The following is a 22,869-nucleotide window of genomic DNA, read 5'->3' as shown; positions in this document are numbered from 1 at the left end:
CACCTCTCGGTCGGGGGCTCCTGGCCGCTCCCCGCGATCCCGCCCGGGCCCCGCCTTTTTCGGGGGCTGGGCGATGGGCGGAGAAGGGGACGGGCGGGTTAAAGGGAGGCCGGCCCGGGACCAGGCTACCTCTGCTCGCGCCGCGGTGTCCGCTCAGTCCCGCCACGGCGGAGGACGTGCCGCGAGCCCTCGTTGAGCGGGGAGGCCCAACACTGAGAGGTGAGAAGTGGGGAGGGGACGCGAGAAGGGAGAAGGGAGCGGTGCCGGCATGCGTGCGGTCAGCCGGCCCCTCTTGGCGGCATCCTGGCCTGTGTCCGAGGCGTGGTGGGAAGAAGCCCCGGCGTCGTGGCCAGGCCGTGGTAGGTGGGCGTGCGTCGGGGTTGTACCCTCGGTCAGCAGGGGCGGGAGCTGGAGCCAGGCCCCCCTCTCCCACCGCTGCCGTCCCGACCCTGCTTCTCCGCTACCCACCCTCTACCCCACATCTCGTCGGGGCCCCCGCACCTCGTAGACAACGGTGCTGTTCTTCTCCCTGAGTCCTCATCTAACCGTCTCGAACCCAGATAACTGGGAGAAAGACCGAGGAGATCGGAGCCGCCACCACCACCCGGCCTCCCACCCTTGGACAGATGGGGAAACTGAGGCTTGGACACGCGAGAGAACTTCATTATCTTGGTTTTTAAAACCACACACCTGGTTAGGTACACATCAGGAACTGTACTTCTTCGTAGACTAAGTTGAAATGCTTTCGCTGGATAGATAGGGACACTGAAAGGACACAGAGCGGGCCAGATCTTTGCCTGACATTATACAGTAAGTCATTTGCAGAGCTAGGACTTGTACCCAGCTGTCCCAGACTCACAGAATATCAGCCTGGGCCCTTTCTTTGCACAGATTGGGGACCACGTGAGTTAGAAATATACAGGCGTCCATTAAACTTTCTGGCACCCATTCCAGTTCCTTTTTTCCATTTCCTTATTTCTAGGGCTCTTTATATAAAATCTGGAAATAATGTGATATCCAATATTGGGGAAAGCAGAAATTCTTGTTTTTGAAAATCGAGTGAGTAAGAAATGGAGAGCCAGTCCTGTTGGAAGAAATAAGCCCATTTTTTCCCTTCAAGAATCTCAAAGGACAGACTAGTAGCTGTTGTTTATTGAACAAATGCCATGTGCCAGGCACTGTGTTAAGTACTTGTGTTAGCTTTATACAACTTGTAAGTTAGATAGTGTTATTTCCATTTTATAGGTGAGAAATTGATGCTGAGTAAAATGAGGTTTTTCACCAGTGCCATACAGTTGTTGAATAGTCTAGCTGGGATCTGAATAGAGATCTTTCTGACTCCAGTACATACCCAGTGATTCTCCTAGTATGGCCCTCACCTCACTGGCTCTGAGTCACCCAGGGTGCAGTCTTGGATCTCATTCCTGAATTTGCCTGAGAATCTGAATTTTAAAAGATCTCTGCATTTGAATATCACTGTACTATATAATATGCTGCCTCCCAGGGGAAGATCGAGATTTACATATTCTGGGCTTTGGAGAAGTCTAGATTAGATTTATGAGGGGTGAGCATTTTGAGCATTGACATTACTTTTAGTGAGCATAAACCCCCAAGCAGATGGTTGCCAAACTGTAATTTCTTGACTTAGCTTAGTTATGGTGAATGGAGGTGGAGAGAGAGGGGTCACTGCTTTTTCTTTTTTTTTTTTTAAAGATTTTATTTATTTATTTGAGAGAGAATGAGAGACAGAGAGCACGAGAGGGAAGAGGGCAGAGGGAGAAGCAGAGCCCCCGCTGAGCAGGGAGCCCGATGCGGGACTCGATCCCAGGACTCCAGGATCATGACCTGAGCCGAAGGCAGTCGCTTAACCAACTGAGCCACCCAGGCGCCCGGTCACTGCTTTTTCTTTACTCCATAGCTGTTAAGCTATCATTCATCCATTCACTCAACAAATATTTGTTAAGCACTTACTAGGTGCTGTACATGGTTCAAGGCATAGGAGATAACAACTGTCAACAAAACAGAGCAAGTTCCTGTCCTCATGAGAAAGACAATTAACCATAAATGAATGAATGAATGAATGAATGAATGTAGTGGGAGATGGTGAGAAAGGCCATGGAGAAAAATAAAGCCAAGTAAGTGCGATAGGAGTGCAGGGCAGGGATGGGCCCAGGAGGGAGGCATGGCGGCAGCAATGGTGCTATTTTAGAAGTTGTGTCTGGGAAGGAACTGATTAGGACAGTAGTTGAACAGAAACCTAAAAGAAGCAAGAGACAAAGCCATGAACATAGCCCCAAGCAGCATTCCAGTTAGAGGGCCAGCAAAAGTAGATGGAGGTAGGAACCTGCTTGGCTTGTTTGACTCTTGGCTGGGATATGGATTATTCTAACCAAAGTGTAGTTACAGAGGTAAATTTTACATTGTTTCTCCTGATAGAGAAGGAAAATGAAAATGTTACCAATGCCTGTGTGTCATATGAAAGATAAGTAATTTTATTCTTAATCCTTTACCAAACCTGCTTCACTAATGTTGTGTAAACTGCTTCAAGCAGTTTGTTACCTTCACTTATTAAAATTAATAAGATTCAGAAATGAGTTGAGCACTTAACCACGAAATATTGATTTGAGCTAGCTCTTAAAACTTCTTAGCAAGGAAACAAATTTGGGGGTGAGGTGGTATTTTAGAAAGAGAGGGAACCTTGGAAATGGGAAAATGAGGGTTGAGAATCTGGTCCTACTAGTTGAGCAGGTGACGGGAGGAGAGGATTCATAATCGGTTCTCAGATTTATTGAGGAGTCAAATGGGAGGTGTATGTGAAATATTTTTGAAAACATTGAATTACTGTTAAGGAACTATTTAATAATTCGATCGTGGTTTTACGTTAAGTTATTTCCCTCTTGGGTATTTTACTTTTCTGTCTTACATTGGGCTTTATGCCAGAATAATACATCATAGCGCTTGTACTACTGCTATATGGTGGTTCTTCTTTTTGCCTCACGGACATAAATGAACATTGTTAATCATTTGTGATGACTGGAAGATAGGAAGACTTTTTTGTCTTTATTACATTTACTTGAAACTTCACCTGTTCGTTCATTTCAATAAATATAGGTATACCACTGTATACACCAATGGGAGGCATTGGGTAAGGTGTTGGGTTATGTAGGAATGAGGATGACTTGATGTTTGCCTTTAAATGAATACTGTAGTTTGAAAGACATGTAACTTTAAGTGCTAAGTAGTTATATGGAATATGTCAGGGCAGCATAGCCAAAGGAGTTTCAGCCCCCTTGCCCTGTGGCATTTGAGGTGGGCCTTTAAGGATTAGGAAAAGGACCAAGATAGATGGCGATAGAAGGAAAAGGCATTCCAGATGAACAAACAACATGAACGAAGACCCAGAGGAACAAAGGATGCTTAATATTTTCATGGATGCACCAGTGCATGGAAGCAAGCAAAAGAAAGGCAGGTTCAGCTCATTTATGGAGAGAAGCCTATACTAAGCTTTTTAGGTTATATGCAGTAGAAGGTGGGGAACCATTGCAGATTTTTGAAGAGTGTATCCAAATGGTTTGATCTCATGTTGTTAATGAATGTTTCTCTTGAAGAAGAGGGAGCATAGCATGGTGGTTCAAAAATGTTGGTTCCGGGATGCCTGGGTGGCTCCGTTGGTGGCGTCTGCCTTCAGCTCAGGTCATGATCCCGTGGTCCTGGGATCGAGCACCGGGCTCCCTGCTCAGCGGGGAGCCTGCTTCTCCCTCTGCCTGCAGCTCCCCCTGCTTGTGCTCTCTTTCTCTCTGGCAAATAAATAAATAAATAAAATCTTTAAAAAAAAAAGTTCCCGTTAAGTGTTTAAGGCTAAAATATGTCTGTGATTTTCAAGTAGTTGAACGGAAAAAACCCCAAACAAGTATGTTTGGAGAGTGCAGAAGTGCAGATGTAGCAAAACATTAACAATTGGTGAATTGTTAAGTTGTGTAATAGGTGAATTGTGAATAGCCAGTGTTCCATGTATCATTCTTTTAACTTTTCTGAAGATTTGGAAAGTTTCAAAATAAGCAGTCCAGAGACAGAGTAGGTGTGAATCAGACAGGCTTTGGCTCCAGTCAAAATTATTTGCAAACTACACAGTCCACACCAATTACAGCCTAGTTTAACTGAGATTTTCCCACATAAGTGAAGAGAGTCTCTTGTAGAGGACTTGTTCACCTCAATAATAGGTTCATGTTAAGACTGCAAGTTTTCCACAAACTTTAGATCTAGTTTATTTTATAGGGTTGCTATTTATTTCCCCTTCTCTGTCTGCTTTTGGATTATTCAGTATTTTCTGTGATTCCATTTTATCTCCTTTGTTGGTTTATTAGCCATAACTCTTTGTGATTAATGGAATTGCATTAGGGTTTATAGTAGGAATCCTTAATTTATCACAGCCTACCTTCAGTGATATCAGACCATTTTGTGTATAGCATAAGAACCTTATAGTACTATGCTTCCTCTCCTCCTGCTTTTGTTTATGTTAAAATATATATTTGACATAAAATTGGGGGCGCCTGGGTGGCTCAATTGGTTAAGCAACTGCCTTTGGCTCAGGTCACGATCCCAGGAACATTGCGCTCCCTGCTCAGTGGGGAGCCTGCTTCTCCCTCTCCCTCTGCCGCTGCCCCCCCCCCCCCCCCCCCCGCCTGCCGTTTGTGCTTGCCTGCTCTTTCTCTGTCAAATAAAGAAATAAAATCTTTTTAAAAAACCATAAAATTGGCCATTTTAACCATTTTAAATTTACAGTTCAGTACATTAAGTACAATTCCACAATGTTTTGTAACTATCTATAGTCGTTATTTTTAAAACTTAAACCAGAGACTGTAACCATTAAGCAAGAAATCATTCCCTGCAGTCCCTGGTAATCTCGAATCTATTTTCTGTCTCTAAAAATTTGCCTGTTGTAGATATCTCTTGTAAGTGGAATCATGCAGTGTTTGTCCTTTTGTGCCTGGCTTCTTTCACTTAGCATCACGGGTTCAGAGTTCATCCATGATGTAGATAAAGAATATCAGAACTACATTCGTTTTTAGTGGCTAAACAATATTCCATTGTATGGCTTGTACCACGGTGTTTATCCATTCATCTGTGGGTGGATACACAGGTTGTTTCCACCTTTGGGCTGTTGTGAATAATGCTATTCTGAACAGTGGTATACAGGTATTTCAGTCCCTGTTTTTAATTTTTATTTTGGGGGGGTTATATAGTGATTCTCTCTGTTTGAGGAACTACCAGACTGTTTTCCACCAGGGGTTGTACCACTGTACATTCCCACCAGCAGTGTATCAATTATCTTTCAGAGAAACAAAAGTCAGATTTTAACAGTCAAAGGTAATTCTTTTTGGAATTTTTTTTTGTTAAACCAGCTTTTTAAAAATAGAAACCAGTCCATTAACAAAATATTTATTAAATGCCTTCTGTGTGCCAAATTTTATGCTAGGTATTGTGAGAGTTTACAAAAAATGTAAAATATCTCCTTGAACAATTTTTAATCCAGTTGAGGAGGTAAAGCATATATTCAGTGCGTTTATTGAACATCGAAACAACGGGAATTCAGAGAAAAATGAGATAGCATTTATGTGCTAATGACCAATATACTCCTCCTCTCTTCATTTATTTTTCCAGTTTCGGCTTCTCTCTTGTGCTTGATGCCCCATTTCTAAGTGCTCACTGGACATCCTCATTTGGACATCTAATAGAAATGTCAAACCTATGAAACCTAAGTCAAACTTCTTGTTGTCTCCTTTCTTTCCATTTCCTCCTGCATATTCCTATATGTCATTCTTCCTTTTGTGTGATCCACCTCACGATTCGTCTTAGATTTGTCCTCCTTTACTGTCTCTTGTCTGGTTGTACCGCTGAAATGTCAAACCTCTTGCACCCCTGCCCTGCCTTGGAGTTTATGCCTTTGTCAGCCGTAGCCTACAGGATGAAGTCCAGGCTTCTTGGGATCAAATGAGAAACTAATCTTTCAGTCTAGTCTTAATCTCCTGCTGCTTCACCCCAGGAATCTGGCGTTCTGGGTGACTTTTCCCTGGGTCTTAGATTATACTAGGACTTTCAACTGCCCTGAGTTTCCTTTCCTTTCTTATTTACAACTTCCTCACATTGGCCTATACCCTATTCTCCACTCTCAGAATACGACAAACCTCTGTTAATGGCACTTAGAGTGTTATAGCTTATCTGTTTATAATTGTCTTAACCCTTTGATTGTGGGTAAAAACTGGGTTTCTTATTCATTTTAGCAAGAACTTATTGATCTGTTATGTGCTAAGCATTGTTTTTGGTACTGGGGTTACAGTATGTGTGAGAAAGACTGTAATAGTTTCTTTAATGTAAAAATACATAATGGAATTTCAAAAGTTACTGTGAAAGTGCTATGAAGAAATAAAGCCAGGTAAGGGTTTAGAGAATAATGGGGTGGAGTATTATTTCATTTGGAATGTTCAAGGAAGGTCTCTCTAAGGAGATGATACATCAGCTGAGACCTGAAGGATGAGAAAAAACCTGCAAAGATCTGGGGTGTGATTGTTCCAGGCAAAGAGAACTTGAGCAAGTGCAAAGACCCTGAAAAGGGAATCAGCTTGGCATGTTCCAGCAAGAAGGCTGTAGGAAATGAGGGTGGAGAGGTAGGCAGGGTTCAGATTTCGTAGGCTATTAGAGTAGCCCAGATAAGATGTGATGGTGGAGGGGAGTGAAAAGTGGTTAGATTCCAGGTCCTTTGGGCAGTAGGGAGAAGAGCAGCCAGGACTTACTGATGGATCATATATAGGATTCGTGGGGTAGGGAAAAGAAAGATTGACCCCTCCGTTTGGGGTCTAGGTTCTGATGCATTGTGTCTAGCACAGTGGTTCGCTTATAGTAGCTGCTTAGTAAATATTTATGATGTGATGAAGACCAGTACCCAATCTCTAGGAGCTCCCATAGAAAAGTTAACCAATCCAACCTTGGAGGGCTTGTTGGCACTAATGAACATTTGTGGAGTAAGCAAGGGTTGCAAACCCACAGAACAAGGATGGGTCTGAATTTTCATCCAATGGGCAGCAGTCCTTCCTTTTCTTCCAGGAGGCCTGCCCTCTCACAGTGCTAACTTCTCAGTCTTGGGCAAGGGCCTGGAACAGTTGCCTAGGCTCCAATCATCCTGACTGCAGTTACCTGTGAATGGGATGGAGATGGGTATGGAAGCTATGATCTTCCCTGGATTTGTTGGGCAACAGTGAGTTGGAGGATCAGATGGTACTGTGTAAATGGAGACTCTGCCTTAGTTGTACCTGTTTATGGTTTAGTTTTCTTTATCTTAAGCTATTTCTTTATTCATGAAAGGCAAAAAAGGTAAAATATTAATTGCTTAGTAGGAAAAGAAATATTAGCATAACAGATCAGAAGATGTAATAAGATAATATATAATTATTTATCAAATGAGTGATATTTTAAACCCTTCTCAGAAACCTTCAGGGACTCTGTACTGTCTGCAGATCAAAGTCTACCTTTTTTAATCTGGCATACAGGATCCTCCAGAATCTCCCCCAGGTACCTTTGCAAAAGCTTCCTCTTAAACCAATTTCCCATGTGCATCTGGTGCTGTAAACATTCTAATTTCTTTTCTAACAACCCCAGAACTATCTCTGAGTTTTCTTCTCCCCCATACATTTTCCAAGTCCTCTCTTATTCTTTCAACTCTGACCCAGACTTTAGAGCCCAGGTGAGACATGAGACCGGTTCTTCCCTTGAAGCCTTTCTAAACTATTCCAGCTCTTGGAGATTTCTCCCCTGTGCAGATGCTGTGATCATGGTAGTTGGCAGCTTCGGTTTTATGTAGCAGTGAGTTGTGGTGGCACGTACATCCAGGTCGAACAAAACATGACTATGGAACCGTTATGTTTCAGAGGCCAACTTTACCGTCCTCCTCTGAAAACGATTGCCCTCTGAAGAGGCATTTCAGTTTCACAAATTGCAAAACTGTTATATAAGCACTGTTAGCTAAAATTATATGCTGTAATTACCAAAAGTAGACATTGTTTTGCTTATATCCAAATCTTCAAATACAAGTTGGCTGACCACTATCGGGCATATGTAGAAGAGACGTAAGCTCTCTTCTAGTCCAGGGCTCTAGCCTCTCGGTAATTCACACGGGAATTGTGCCAGTGCTGCTGATTACTCATCTGGATCCAGACTGCCCTCTAGGTGGTCACAGCTGCATGTGTGCAGTTGAAGAAGAAAGTACAGAAATGTCTTTCCTTTGGTGTTGCCTGAACTCCTGTTGTTTAATGCATGCCTGTGTAAATGTACTTTTCAAACGTTTTATTGTTTTTCCTTCTGATTCCTGCAAAGTAATGTGGACAGTTCGAGTGTTTTCCTCTTGAACCTTTTCTTTTCTCACTCTTAGTGAGTAAAGTTAGTAAAGGGAGAAACTAGCCTCGACGCTACAGTAGAATCATGTTTTATTGATCTTCATGCAATGTACAGTTTGTATTTCAACTTCCTTAAAATGGCTGTCTGGCTGTAGGCTCTATTCCAAGGATAAACACTGTCATCTCTTAATTTTCATGAAGCAGTTGATGAATACTATAATTGAAAGCAGTAATTGCCTTGGGGAAATGAGAGGATTTTGGTGCAAAAAGGGATATTTGAAAAATATATCCCAAAGGAGGTATTTCCACTTGAAAAGAAATATTGCTTTGCATCCTACTTTTTTTTCTGTATTTGAGTTATTTGCTTAGCAAATGTTGTAGTTCCTATTTTTAGAAAGCATATACCTGGACATTTTGGAGGATACAAAGATGAATTAGAGTGGAGCTTGCTTTCAAGGAGTTTAGTTTGTATGAAGGTCATACCTACAATTTAGTTTTAAGACAATTTTTTTTTTTTAAGATTTTATTTATTTATTTGACAGAGAGAGGCACAGCGAGAGAGGGAACACAAGCAGGGGGAGTGGGAGAGGGAGACGCAGGCTTCCCACTGAGCAGGGAGCCCAATGTGGGGCTCGATGCCAGGACCCTGGGATCATGACCTGAGCCGAAGGCAGACGCTTAACGACTGAGCCACCCAGGCGCCCCAGTTTTAAGACAATTTTTAAAGTAGCTTTATGTTGCCTTGAGTTTTAATATACGTATGAAAAAGAAAAAAATATAGTGTTGAGGAGAATTTTAGGAGGTGAGTAGGACAGATAAAGGAGACTATAGAGGGCTTTTGGATTCAGACTGATGGCTCTGTCAGTTCCACTGCGAGGACTGTGAATGAATGCCTAAATTTTTGAGAGCTAGAGCTGAAAAAGGACCATGGCCAAGAGTATAGCGAACGGGGAATGGGGTACAAGTTTGTAGTTGTCAGTGCTAGGTAGCAGGTAGGTGAAAGTGTAGGGTGCAGGTAGGTGAAAGTGTAGTTGTCAGTGCTAGGTAGCAGGTAGGATGTGTAGGGTAGCTGAATTCTATTAGCAATAATCGCGCCTCGGATAAACCTCATTGGCTACGATACTGCCACTGCGCAAAGCTTAGGGTAGATGAATTCTAACGTGTTTGGAAGTATCTGAGGTTAGAGAAAGCTAATTAGATAGGTGATAGGAATAGCGTCATGCTCAAAAAGAGCTATGCTTAGAGTCCTAAAATCTGGATTTTATTACCTGGCTCAGTCACGTACAAGCTAAATAAATGACTACATTGGGCAAGTGCTTTCTATATATATATATATTATAATCTATTTATATTTAAAGTAGGTTTCTTGGGGCGCCTGGGTGGCTCAGTTGGTTAAGTGTCTGACTCTTGATCTCAGCTCAGGTCATGACGTCAGGGTCCTGAGATCTAGCCCTGTGTCAGGCTCCATGCTGGGCGTGGAGTCTGCTTAAGATTCTCTCTCTCCCTCTGCCTCTCCCCCCACCCTTCCTGTCATGCTCTCTCTCAAATATAAGTAAGTAAGTAAGTAAATAAATAAATAAATATTGGGTTTCTTATAGATAGCATATAGTTGGGTTTTATTTTTTTAATCTAATCTGACACTCACTACCTTTTAATTGACACCTTTAGACCATTCACAGTTGTAATTATTTCCGTTTGTTTTAAACTCTACCATCTTGTATGGTACTGGCACAAAAATAGACACATAGATCACTGGAACAGACTAGATAGCCCAGAAATGGACCCTCAACTCTATGGTCAACTAATCTTCGACAAAGCAGGAAAGAATGTCCAATGGAAAAAAGACAGTCTCTTCAACAGATGATGTTGGGAAAATTGGACAGCCACATGCGGAAGAATGAAACTGGACCATTTCCTTACACCGCACACAAAAATAGACTCAAAATGGTTAGAAGACTAAATGTGAGACAGGAGTCCATCAAAATCCTAAAGGAGAACACAGGCAGCAACCTCTTAGACCTCTTCACAGCAACTTCTTCCTAGAAACATCGCCAAAGGCAAGGGAAGCAATGGCGAAAATTGGGACTTCATCAAGATAAAAAGCTTTTGCACAGCAAAACAGTCAACAAAACCAAAAGACAACCGACAGAATGGGAGAAGATATTTGCAAATGACATATCAGATAAAGGGCTAGTATCCAAAATCTATAAAGAACTTATTAAACTCAACACCCAAAGAACAAATGATCCAATCAAGAAATGGGCAGAAGACATGAACAGACATTTTTCCAAAGAAGACATCCAAATGGCCAACAGACACATGAAAAAGTGCTCAACATCGTTCGGCATCAGGGAAATCCAAATCAAAACCTCAATGAGATATCACCTCACACCAGTCAGAATGGCTAAAATTAACAAGTCAGGAAATGACAGATGTTGGCAGGGATGCGGAGAAAGGGGAACCATCCTACACTGTTGGTGGGAATGCAAGCTGGTGCAGCCACTGTGGAAAACAGTATGGAGGTTCCTCAAAAAGTTGAAAATAGAGCTACCATGTGATCCAGCAATTGCACTGGGATCCGAAGGGGTACATGCACCCCAATGTTTATAGCAGCAATGTCCACAATAGTCAAACTGTGGAAAGAGCCAAGATGTCCATCAACAGATGAATGGATAAAGAAGTTATGGTGTGTATACACACACACACACACACACACACACACACAATGGAATATTATGCAGCCATCAAAAGGAATGAAATCTTGCCATTTGCAACGACGAGGATGGAACTGGAGGGTATTATGCTGAGCGAAATAAGTCAATCAGAAAAAGACATGTATCATATGACCTCACTGATATGAGGAATTCTTAATATCAGGAAACAAACTGAGGGTTGCTGGAGTGGTTGGGGGTGGGAGGGATGGGGTGGCGGGGTGATAGACATTGGGGAGGGTATGTGCTATAGTGAGTGCTGTGAATTGTGTAAGACTGTTGAATCACAGACCTGTACCTCTGAAATAAATAATATATTATATGTTAAAAAAAAAAAAGAAGAAGAAGAAGATAGCAGGAGGGGAAGAATGAAGGCGGGGAAATCAGAGGGGCAGACGAACCATGAGAGACTATGGACTCTGAAAAACAAGCTGAGGGTTCTAGAGGGGAGGGGCGTGGGGGGGTGGGTTAGCCTGGTGATGGGTATTAAAGAGGGCACATTCTGCATGGAGCACTGTGTGTTATATGCAAACAATGAATCATGGGACATTACATCAAAAACTAATGATGTAATGTGTGGTGATTAACATAACATAAAAAAAAAAGATAAACTCTACCATCTTGCAAGCTGTTTTCAATGTGTTCTATCTACTTTTGGTCCCCTTTTCCCTCTTTCTTTGCTTTCTTTTGGATTGAGAATTTTTTATGATCCCATTTTATCTCTACAATTGACTTATTATTTATACCTTTAAAAAAATTTAGTGGTTACTCTTGGGTTTGTAATATACATCTATAATCAGAGTCTACCTTCAAATAATAATGTATCACTTCACATCTAGCTTAAGACCCTACAATTCCCATTTCCTCTACCCATTTTTTGTGCTATTTTTATACATTTTATTTTGCATATGCTATAAACAAAATACATTCCTATTGTTGCTTAGATGTTTATCTTTTAGAGCAATTAAAGATATTTTAAATTAAAAAATTATTTTATTTTCATATGTTCCATTCCTGGACTTTATTTCTTTGTTGTGTATTGTGTAGACGTACTTTCTGTCAGCTATATGTATATATAGTAGTGCTGGTCTACTGGAAATTCTCTTAGTGTTTGTCTGAGAAAGTTTTTACTTCTCCATCTTTTAAAAGATATTTTCTCTGGGTATAGAATTCTGGGTTGGCAGCTGTTTTTCTGTGGTAAAGGCATTACTCTTTTATCTTCTGATGTTTCAAATGAGAAGTCGGCTATAATTTTTGTCTTTGTTCCAGTGTGTTTAATGTGTGTTTTTAATTTGGCTGTCATCAGGCTGTTCTTTGTCTTCAGGATTTTATCTTTGTTTTCAGCAGCTTGAATATGATATATGTAGGTGTAGAGTTTTGTTTTTGTTTCTGTATTTGTTCTTTTTGGTATTCTCTGAGATTCTTGGATCTATAGTTTGGTGTCTGTCTTTAATTTTGGAAAATTCTTGGCTACTATGTCTTCAAATATTTTTTCTGCCCGTTCTTTGTCCTCTCCTTTTGAGATTCCAATTGTACATAAGTTAGATTGCTTAATATGTCCCATAGCTCTTGGATGTTCTCTTACATTATTGTTATTGATTTAAAAAAAAAAATTCTGTTTTTCTCTTTCTTTTTCAGTTTGGGTAATTTCTATTGACCTGTCCTCAATTTCATGGATTCTTTCTTTGGCTCTGTCAAGTATGTTGATGACCCTGTCAGAGGCATTCCTTCTCCATCTGTTACTTTGTTTTTCACTTTTAGTATTTCAATTCAATTCTTTCTTACAGTTTCTATCACTCTGTTGCATTTTCTAGTATTAACTTTTATCTTTTTCCTTCCCAGATAGCAGCCATATAAGGCAAGATTTAGATTTTCTTAGTTTTTTCTTATGCCTCTTTTGCATTTCTTAGGTTTGGAAAAGCCTTTTGACCCAGGAATCACCAAGAGCTGTTCCAAAATAGAAGGACATAAGAAATTTATTCAAACTAGCTTGGCCTGAGTAGGAAGTAAGAAGAGAGTTATAGACGGGTTGCATTGAGGAATGAAGAGCTGCTGTGTGTATCCACAAATCTGATTGACTTGCTCAGGGTAAGTGGTCGTCTAAATCTGTTCTTTTCTTCTTTATCTACTTAATAAGACCATCAAGTAACTATTATTTCACTCTTGTTAAGTGGGATGACCAGCTATAGCCCCTTCATCCAAAAAAAATTAATGTGTGTTACTTTTACAATAAAGGATATGTTTTTCTGTCAGTTCCAAAACAGGAAATTTTCTGAGTCTTCCATCTAGTATATTTTATCTCTGTTTGGCCACAGTCATAAAGTTGTGTGTTCATATGTTCTTTGATTCATTCAAACATTTTGTAAGCCTACTGTCTCAGAGTTGCTATGCATTTGTTGGTGATTACAATGATGAACAAGATATCCTTTCCTCCAGGAGCTAGAGAGACTCTTACTTAACTAACAGAAGAGTGTGATTAGTACTATAATGAAGGTGCAAAATGCTATGGGACACAGAGGGTATAGTGATTCACTTGAGCTAGGGAATTGGTCGGTGTAGAAGAGGTAGCATTTTAACTGGGTATAAAAATGATTAGAATCTTGATGGGCAGAGAGGTCAATGGCCATTCTAAGCTAAGCAAACAGCTAACTCAAAGACATTGATTTGTGAAGTATCTGGTAAACAGTTTATGGTCTACTCCAAGAAAAAGACCATCTTATGTTTCAGGGACTTGCAGGTAGCAGTGAAGGTTTGAGACTAGATCCTGTTTTGCGGTACACCTGGAAGTGAAAAACTTGGAAAGAAGACAGTGATAGCAGGACGAGACAGACCACCCTGAAACCTTTTCTAGAGGAAAAAACTGCAGGGGGAACCACGCAGAGATGGAGAAGAATTCTTGATGGTTTATACTTTTGGGAAGTCCTATACCCAATGACTTATTTGCTTTGACTTGGCTATTTGTAGTCTGTTTTTTGTTTTTGTTTTCCCTGATCAAGACATATGAAGCTCAACTAAAGAAAGTGAATATAAGATACCTATCCCCAAACTGAACTCCTTAACTCTCATGAATGACAAATAGAACTGTTAAAATGTGTGAGCACCGAGAATTACTTAATCCATTAATTCTGGTGTTTTCTTCACTGTAGGAGGCTAAAGCATCTATCTCCAGAAATGTCTTTGGAGAGTAAAGAGCAATATGATCTGTCACCCAAGAATTCAGTTGAAGGAAATCACCAACACAGTCCTCTGTCTGATATGCATCCGGAGCTTGAAAAGGAATCAAGTACCGACTTGAAGCAATTTGAAGCCAGTGATCAATGCACACCTTATCGTAGGATCCATATGGAGCCTCAAGAGAAACCAAGTACTAACTTCAAGCAATTTGTCACTAAAAAACTGCAGAAGAGTTGCCAGTGCAGTTCAGCCAAAGCCAAAAATATGATTTTGGGTTTCCTTCCTGTTTTGCAATGGCTCCCAAAATATGATCTGAAGAAAAACATTTTAGGGGATGTGATGTCTGGCCTGATTGTGGGCATCTTATTAGTACCCCAGTCCATTGCCTATTCCCTCTTGGCTGGTCAAGAGCCTATCTATGGTCTGTACACGTCTTTTTTTGCCAGCATCATTTATTTCCTGTCGGGCACCTCCCGTCACATCTCTGTGGGCATTTTTGGAATCTTGTGCCTTATGATTGGTGAGGTAGTTGACCGAGAACTACACAAAGCTGGCTATGACACTGCCGAAAACGCGCCTTCTACTTTAGGAATGGTTTCAAATGGGAGCACGTTATTAAACCAGACATCAGACTGGGTGTGTGACAGAAGTTGCTATGCAATTACTGTTGGCAGCACTGTGACCTTTATGGCTGGAGTTTATCAGGTAAGAAACAGTGGAGGAAGTGGTTACTTCTAGCAAAAGAAATCACTGTACCTGAAATGTCAGATCTGTAAAGGATCTCACAGATCATGATGATTAAAGCTGTCATTCGTTGAATGCTGCTTAGGATATGTGAGGGATAGAGCCAAAATTCAAACCCTGGTCTGACTCCCCAGGTAAGTTAAGTCTGCTTCTCTTTTCTCAACCTTAGGCTGCCCTCTTAACCAATGAGTTTCAGTCAGCCAGATTGTCATTATTTGGTCATAAAAATGTTGACCAGAAAGGGACCTGAGATCACTCAGTACAACTCCTTCATTTTATATGTTGAGAAACAATGAGTTTGCTTGAGATGGTGTGTGGTTGGTTGTTGGCAGAGTCGGCATTAACAAGCAGGAGGAGGATGACAGGCTGAGGGTTGGCAAAAGGAAGAGGGCAGGAGGTTTCAAATTATAGATGCCTCCCCTCCCCACCTTTAGATTTGCTGCTCTAGTGAGTGACTCTCACCCCAGATAGCAATTTTCTTGGACTTCTGGGGAACAAGTTGAGAACCACTATTTCATGTTATTAGCCAGAAGAAAGGATTAGAAAATGAGATTCTCTTCGGGTCTCCCATAGAATCTACTGACCCACCGTTATCATCATGACCCTGTCTTTTGGCATCCAGGAGTTAATACCAGCATTAAACCTCTTCTCCCTTATAGGCATTTGGTTCCAATATGGGCAGGGGGAGAGTAGCTCTCTTCATGTTGTTCCTGGTGTGAAGAGGAGAGGGAGAAGTGGATAATGTGCAGAAGAGTGATGCTCTGCAGGGTCTGTTTTTGCTTTTTTATTAGTATGTCTCACCAATGAGAAAGGGCTCCGTAGAATTCTGAGGAATCATTGGGAAGAGGAAAAAATAAAGAAATAAAAAAGTTTTGTCTTTGAGGATGCAGATTTTTTTTTTAAAGATTTTATTTATTTATTATTTGAGAGAGAGAGAATGAAAGACAGCATGAGAGGGAGGAGGGTCAGAGGCAGAAGCAGACTCCCCGCTGAGCAGGGAGCCCGATGCGGGACTCGATCCTGGGACTCCAGGATCATGACCTGAGCCGAAGGCAGTCGCTTAACCAACTGAGCCACCCAGGCGCCCCGAGGATGCAGATTTAGTATGGGGAGCAGTTTGGCATAAGCACATATACACTGAATGAGAATAGTTTCTCAGCATGAGGTTAAAGAGTGTGTTCTATAATGATTTTAAATGTGATTCTTTGATGTGAATCCAGTGTTTTGTTTTATCAGTTAAAACTTCACTTTTATTGTAATGATTTGTAATTTAATGAAAACACATGGTTTTTTAATTGGGAGAATTGTTCCAGTTTGAGTTTTTATAATTTCTTGTGGATCCTTAAGAATTTTTTCTTTTTCAAAGAGGTCTGAGCTTATTCGTGTTTAAGAAACATTGTAGAGGGCGCCTGGGTGGCTCAGTTGGTTAGGCGACTGCCTTCGGCTCAGATCATGATCCTGGAGTCCCGGGATCGAGTCCCACATTGGGCTCCCTGCTCAGTGGGGAGTCTGCTTCTCCCTCTGACCCTCCTCCCTCTCATTCTCTCTGTCTCAAATAAATAAAATAAAATCTTTTAAAAAAAAAAAGAAAAAAGAAACATTGTAGAAGAAGGCGAATCCTAAGTTCTTGTCTCATCTGGGCTGAGTAACAGTGTGACTTTGGGCTAGTTGCTTAGCCCTCTGAGTGTCAGTAAAATGAGCCCTCTCTTTGTAAAACAAGAGGACTGATGTACAATTGCGTTTTTTTCTACCTCTGACATTTTGTGATGCCCCAGTGGTATGTCTCCATGCAAAGCAATGCCAGGGTATTTATTGGAGGGCTTAGAAGCTCTTTGACACTTACATGTAACACTTGTATATCCTTCCTTCCAGGTAGCGATGGGCTTCTTCCAAGTGGGCTTTGTTTCTGTCTACCTCTCAGATGCCTTGCTGAGTGGATTTGTCACTGGTGCCTCCTTCACTATTCTTACATCTCAGGCCAAGTATCTCCTTGGGCTCAGCCTTCCTCGGAGTAATGGTGTGGGCTCGCTCATCACTACTTGGATACAAATCTTCAGAAACATCCATAAGACCAATCTCTGTGATCTCATCACCAGCCTTTTGTGCCTTTTGGTTCTTTTGCCAACCAAAGAACTCAATGAGCACTTCAAGTCCAAGCTTAAGGCACCGATTCCTACTGAACTCATTGTCGTCGTGGCAGCCACATTAGCCTCTCATTTTGGAAAACTAAATGAGAAATACAATACCAGCATTGCTGGGCCTATTCCCACGGGGTTTATGCCACCGAAAGCACCAGACTGGAATCTAATTCCTAGTTTGGCTGTAGATGCAATAGCTATTTCGATCATTGGTTTTGCTATCACTGTATCACTTTCTGAGATGTTTGCCAAGAAACATGGCTACACGGTCAAAGCCAATCAGGAAATGTATGCCATTGGCTTTTGCAATATCATCCCCTCCTTCTTCCACTGCTTTACTACCAGCGCAGCTCTTGCAAAGACCTTGGTTAAAGAATCAACAGGCTGCCAAACTCAGCTTTCTGGTGTGGTGACAGCCTTGGTTCTTTTGTTGGTCCTCCTGGTAATAGCTCCTTTATTCTATTCCCTTCAGAAAAGTGTCCTTGGTGTAATCACCATTGTAAATCTCCGGGGAGCCCTACGCAAATTTAAGGATCTGCCCAACATGTGGAAGGTTAGCAGAATGGATACAGTTATCTGGTTTGTTACCATGCTGTCCTCTGCACTGATAAGTACTGAAATAGGCCTGCTAATTGGGGTTTGTTTTTCTATGTTTTGTGTCATTCTCCGCACTCAGAAGCCAAAGACTTCATTGCTTGGTTTGGTGGAAGAGTCTGAAATCTTTGAATCCGTGTCTGCTTATAAAAATCTTCAGACTAAGCCGGGCATCAAGATATTCCGTTTTGTAGCCCCTCTCTACTACATAAACAAAGAATGTTTTAAATCTGCTTTATACAAAAAAACTCTCAACCCAGTCTTAGTAAAGGCAGCTCAGAAGAAGGCCGCAAAGAGAAAGATCACAAAGGAAACAGTGATTCTCAGTGGAATCCAGGACGAAGTTTCAGTGCAACTTTCCTGTGATCCCTTGGAGCTTCATACCATAGTGATTGACTGCAGCACAATACAGTTTTTAGATACAGCAGGGATCCATACACTGAAAGAAGTTCGTAGAGATTATGAAGCCATTGGCATCCAGGTTCTGCTGGCTCAATGCAATCCCTCTGTGAGGGATTCCCTGGCCTCCGGAGAGTATTTCAAAGAGGAAGAAGGAAACCTTCTCTTTTATAGTGTGTATGAAGCAGTGGCCTTTGCAGAATATCAGAATCAGAAAGGAGTATGTATTCCCAATGGTCTGAGCCTTTCCAGTGATTGACTGAGAAAGTGGATGGAAAGGAGAATGATGTCCAGCCAGTAGGTTAAGGTTTGAAGTATATAACATTTTCTAGTTCCACAGTGGAAACTGTTGCACTTGAAATTTTAACCTGGGACGCCTGGGTGGCTCAGTCGGTTAAGCATCTGCCTTCGGCTCAGGTCATGATCCCAGGGTGTGGGATCGAGCCCCATATCGGGCTCCCTGCTCAGTGGGGAGTCTGCTTCTCCCTCTCCCTCTGTGTGCTCACCCTCGCTCTCTCTCTCTAATAAACAAATAAACCTTTAAAAAAATTGTTTTAACCTGTTGGTTAGACATTATTCCGTTGACGCCGATGGCCTCTGTAGGTAGACAAATGCAGCAGAGTTTATAGTTGGGCAGAATCACAAAGAAGAAAATATTGTAGTTTCAGGTTTTCTTGCAGATATGAGGTATTCTTGGAATTAAATAAACATCTATTGAATTGAACTGTAAAGTAGCCCCCAAACTCAGTTACCATGCTGTTGAAGATAAGCTTTTGGACTCTTCCTTGAGAACCAGGAGGTAAAGCTGACGTTGACGTGGCAAGTGCTGGAGCCCACTTGCTGTGACACTTTGGAGAGGGAGTAGAAAGGAGCAAGACGACAGTGTTGTGCCTTCTCTGATACCAGCAGGCCAGGAGACTTCTGGGGCAAAAGGTTTGTTCTTACTTGTACTTCTCTGTTCCCAGTCTTTGCTCCCTAGACGGCAGTAGGATCTCTGTCTTTGAGTAGGAGAGCACCATCCCTTAAGGCAGGGAACCACAGGCAGTCTTATCGGGGGTGGGGTGGCTGAGCAGGCTGGTGAAATCCTACCACCGGCCTCATGTTACCTAGAGCATTCTTTGTAATACATTTGATGTTTTATTCCTGCCTTTTTATTTAAGGTAAGTAGGTAAGTGAAGAGCTCTTCTTCATAATCAGCCAAAATAATAGGAATCCTCCCTGTCTTTTCTGTGATCTCAATCTGTCCCTGTTTCTGAGTATTTCTCTACCATTAAGCTCTATTGTAGCTTTCATTCATTTAGTGTTTCTCGTGGAATCTGTCTTATACTGCTGTGGATTACCAGCGACAAGCTTGCTAGGTAAAAGGCACAATGCTGACTCCACAATTCTAGACAGCATTTTAAATGAGCTTGAGGCAACTGTTAAGGATGGATTGAAAAAAGGAATGATTGACGGTTTCCCTTAAGAATTTGTTTACTTAGCAGTGGATTTTTTTTTCCTTCCCATGGCATTTTAGCAAGGGTCCCCTGGGGATTGACAGTCTTCCTCAAATAGAAGGTACTATTCATCTTTACTCTTGCAGGAATATTTTATTGTAACCAATGGAAAGGAGTGCATGGACGTGACAAAGTGCTTCCAAAAGAACATCAATAATTAATTGGTAGATGTTTTAGTGAAAACAAAACTGATGCTTACTGCCGTGCACCCTATTGATGTACAATAAATACGGATGACAGCGACAGCTTTTACTCTTTAGGTCACCTAAAACTGTCATGCAAGAGGATTTAGAAACATCACATTCATACATCCCAAGTTCTGTGTATATATTATTTCTGATGGCTGGCCACAGGTTGTGGCCACAGGAATAGTTCCTTTTTAAAAGCAAGAATGTCCAACATTAAAAGCTTTTCATTCTGTATGTGGACCTTGATAGGCAACAACAACAACAAAAAAACAGGTTTTCCAAAGTTAGGACTAGGAGACTAATTGATGTGAGATTGAAACATTCAGCCACACTATTTAAAGCAAGCAAAATAATTACAGAAATGCAAATCATTTTTAACCTGTTACTACATTCTAAACAACTTAAATTTATTTATGAGAAGCAAACCCTATGTGTAGGGCATCTGTTGGAGTGGGACACTTTTAAACATATGTAGCCTCCTTGTTGGCTCCAGAAACTCCAAGTGTTGCGTTTCTATTGGTAGAGCTCTGTCCATCTGTTTACATGGAAACTGCCTTTCTATTAAAACGAAACTGTTTCTCAATAAAAAAAAAAAAAAAAAAAAAGCTGGATTTCTGTCTTGGAAGTGATTGACTTCATGATTAAATGTAATAGTACTAAATTTTGACATCCATTTACAACTTAAGTCTAGAAATACTAACTGCTGTTTGTTATGTGGGGTTTTTTCTTTTGTTGGTTTTTAGCCACTATTTGCCCTTTCTGTCCAGTTTTAGGAATAGTAATAATAAAATCACCGTGTCTTGGTTAGTTGTTTGTTTTTAATCCCTCTTAACCACCCCTCCCAAGCCAGGTTTGAATCCAGACCATTATAGATGTCTAATGCCATGTGAGAGAGTAAATGAGTACATGTTCAAGATGACCCTATCATTTAGCAAACACAAGCAAAAAAAAAAGTGTCCAAAGAATTTGGAAAATGGAGTAACAGGATCTGACTTTACCTGACACTTCTGTCCATATGTGGATATAAACAATTCTGAAGCTTTATGCAATTAGCAGATTCCTGAATTATGTTCTGGTTTGTTCCTCTTCTACCCAAACAAACAAACAAACAAGAGATTCTACTTTTGGCAGCCACTGGTAAAAACATTTAAGATTTCACTAGAATTTGTACCTCACTTCTCTGCTTGAGTTGAGGTCCACCTCTACTGACACATTGTTGATTGCTAGTATTTAAAGAAATCAAACCTGAAACTAAAATCTAATTCACCAACAAAACTATTCTTTCCATTTTCTTTCTTGCTCAAGGCTTGGATTTTAGTTCAGTAGCTGATACTTTTACACACTTTATTGATACAAAAATATCTCGCTTACCCTAAACTTTAGAGTCTAAAGGAAGCATTTTCTCATTGCTTAATAACAAATGTATAAAATTCTAAATATCTTAAAATGGTCATTTAATTGAAACACAGTGTATACATTCTTGATGGTTAAAACTTTACAGTTGGAGGGGTGGAGTATGCCAATGCACAGAAAGAGTAAGGATAACATTCAAGAGGAGTGAAGGGAATACACCGTTGAAAAAAACTCTTGGGGGCGCCTGGGTGGCTCAGTCGTTAAGCGTCTGCCTTCGGCTCAGGTCGTGATCCCGGGGTCCTGGGATCGAGCCCCACATCGGTCTCTCTATTCGGCAGGAAGCCTGCTTCTCCCTCTTCTATGCCCCCTACTTGTGTTCCCTCTCTTGCTGTGTCTCTCTCTGTCAAATAAAACAAAACAAAACAAAACAAAAAAAGCCTCTTGGACCGAATGGGGAAGAAAGGAGAGGGACTCAGTTGAATAGGATCCAATCCCTGGTTAGCCCCACTCAACAGTAGGGAGATCAGGAATAGGAGCCACGCCTTAGTTTGACAGCAGGGTCAGAACTGGGTTCTGTTTCTAGAAAGGGAGGGCAGATTCACCAAAGCTGAAAGAGCTGAAGAGCCTGTGGTACCCCAGAGGTGGGGCAAAGGCCCAACTGACTGACTCTGGAGCATAGACTGAGGGACTGTAGCCTCCGATGGTGGTAAAAGTGACAAATGTCTCCTTGACAATTTTTTTTTTAATGGGACCAAAGGAAAACAAATTTGGATAGTCCAACTTAGCTTTTAAACAATAGTAGTCATTGAAACCAAAATTCGGGTTACAGTATGATAAATGGTGATCTTTAAACATGTATCAAGATGTTAGAGAGTTCATTAGACTATTCTAATGCTAATGAATATGTTTTAACAAGAACAGTTATTCTCTGCAGGTGTATTTTCTTAATGGTTTGTCACCAAAGAACACATTATCTGGGTGTTAGCCCTACTCTTAATATATAAGTGAGAAAAAGGCAGTGAATTTCTTGGGAACTTAAATGGAGTCTAGAAGTTACAATGATAAATTTGAGCTCTGATCTTTGTTGATGTTCTTTTTTTTTTTTTTTTTAAAGATTTTATTTATTTATTTGAGAGAGAGAATGAGAGAGAGAGAGCACATGAGAGGGGGGAGGGTCAGAGGGAGAAGCAGACTCCCTGCTGAGCAGGGAGCCCGATGTGGGACTCGATCCCGGGACTCCAGGATCATGACCCGAGCCGAAGGCAGTCGCTCAACCAACTGAGCCACCCAGGCGCCCGATCTTTGTTGATGTTCTTAATGAATTGTTTTCCTCTCTCCGTTGCTATAGATGAGCTATAGGTTCTTTTTGCACCAATGTAAATAAAACCTCAATACTTGGGGTGCCTGGGTGGCTCAGTCATTGAGCATCTGCCTTCGGCTCAGGTCATGATCCCAGGGTCCTGGCATCGAGCCCCGCATCGGGCTCCCTGCTCAGCAGGAAGCCTGCTTCTCCCTCTCCCACTCCCCCTGCTTGTGTTCCCACTCTCACTGTGTCTCTCTCCGTCAAATAAATAAATAAAATCTTAAAAAAAAAACCAACCCTCAATACTTACTGAGGACCCGTGCAGGGGTCTAGGGCCCTGGGCCAGGTGCTGGGACTATGGTACTAAATCTAGTAGGTGGGC

General features: G+C 41.3%; 1 protein-coding gene and 1 pseudogene across 1 annotated transcript; one reads left to right on the top strand and one right to left on the bottom strand.

The window, feature by feature from the left end:
- SLC26A2 (solute carrier family 26 member 2) lies at positions 1–18,590 on the top strand. Its single transcript, XM_021697026.2, has 4 exons — positions 1–219; positions 13,009–13,186; positions 14,245–14,977; positions 16,889–18,590. Exons 3-4 carry the CDS (start codon positions 14,270–14,272, stop codon positions 18,404–18,406), a joined length of 2,226 nt encoding a protein of 741 aa, XP_021552701.1. The 5' UTR covers positions 1–219; positions 13,009–13,186; positions 14,245–14,269; the 3' UTR covers positions 18,407–18,590.
- On the bottom strand, positions 9,443–9,527 carry LOC123325326 (annotated as a pseudogene).
- Positions 18,591–22,869: the final 4,279 nt, after the last annotated feature.

Source organism: Neomonachus schauinslandi, chromosome 7, assembly GCF_002201575.2.
Source record: "Neomonachus schauinslandi chromosome 7, ASM220157v2, whole genome shotgun sequence".
In the NCBI taxonomy this organism is placed as follows: Eukaryota; Metazoa; Chordata; class Mammalia; order Carnivora; family Phocidae; genus Neomonachus; species Neomonachus schauinslandi.
Note: the sequence above shows the minus strand (reverse complement) of the source record. Positions and strands in the feature narration are given on the sequence as shown.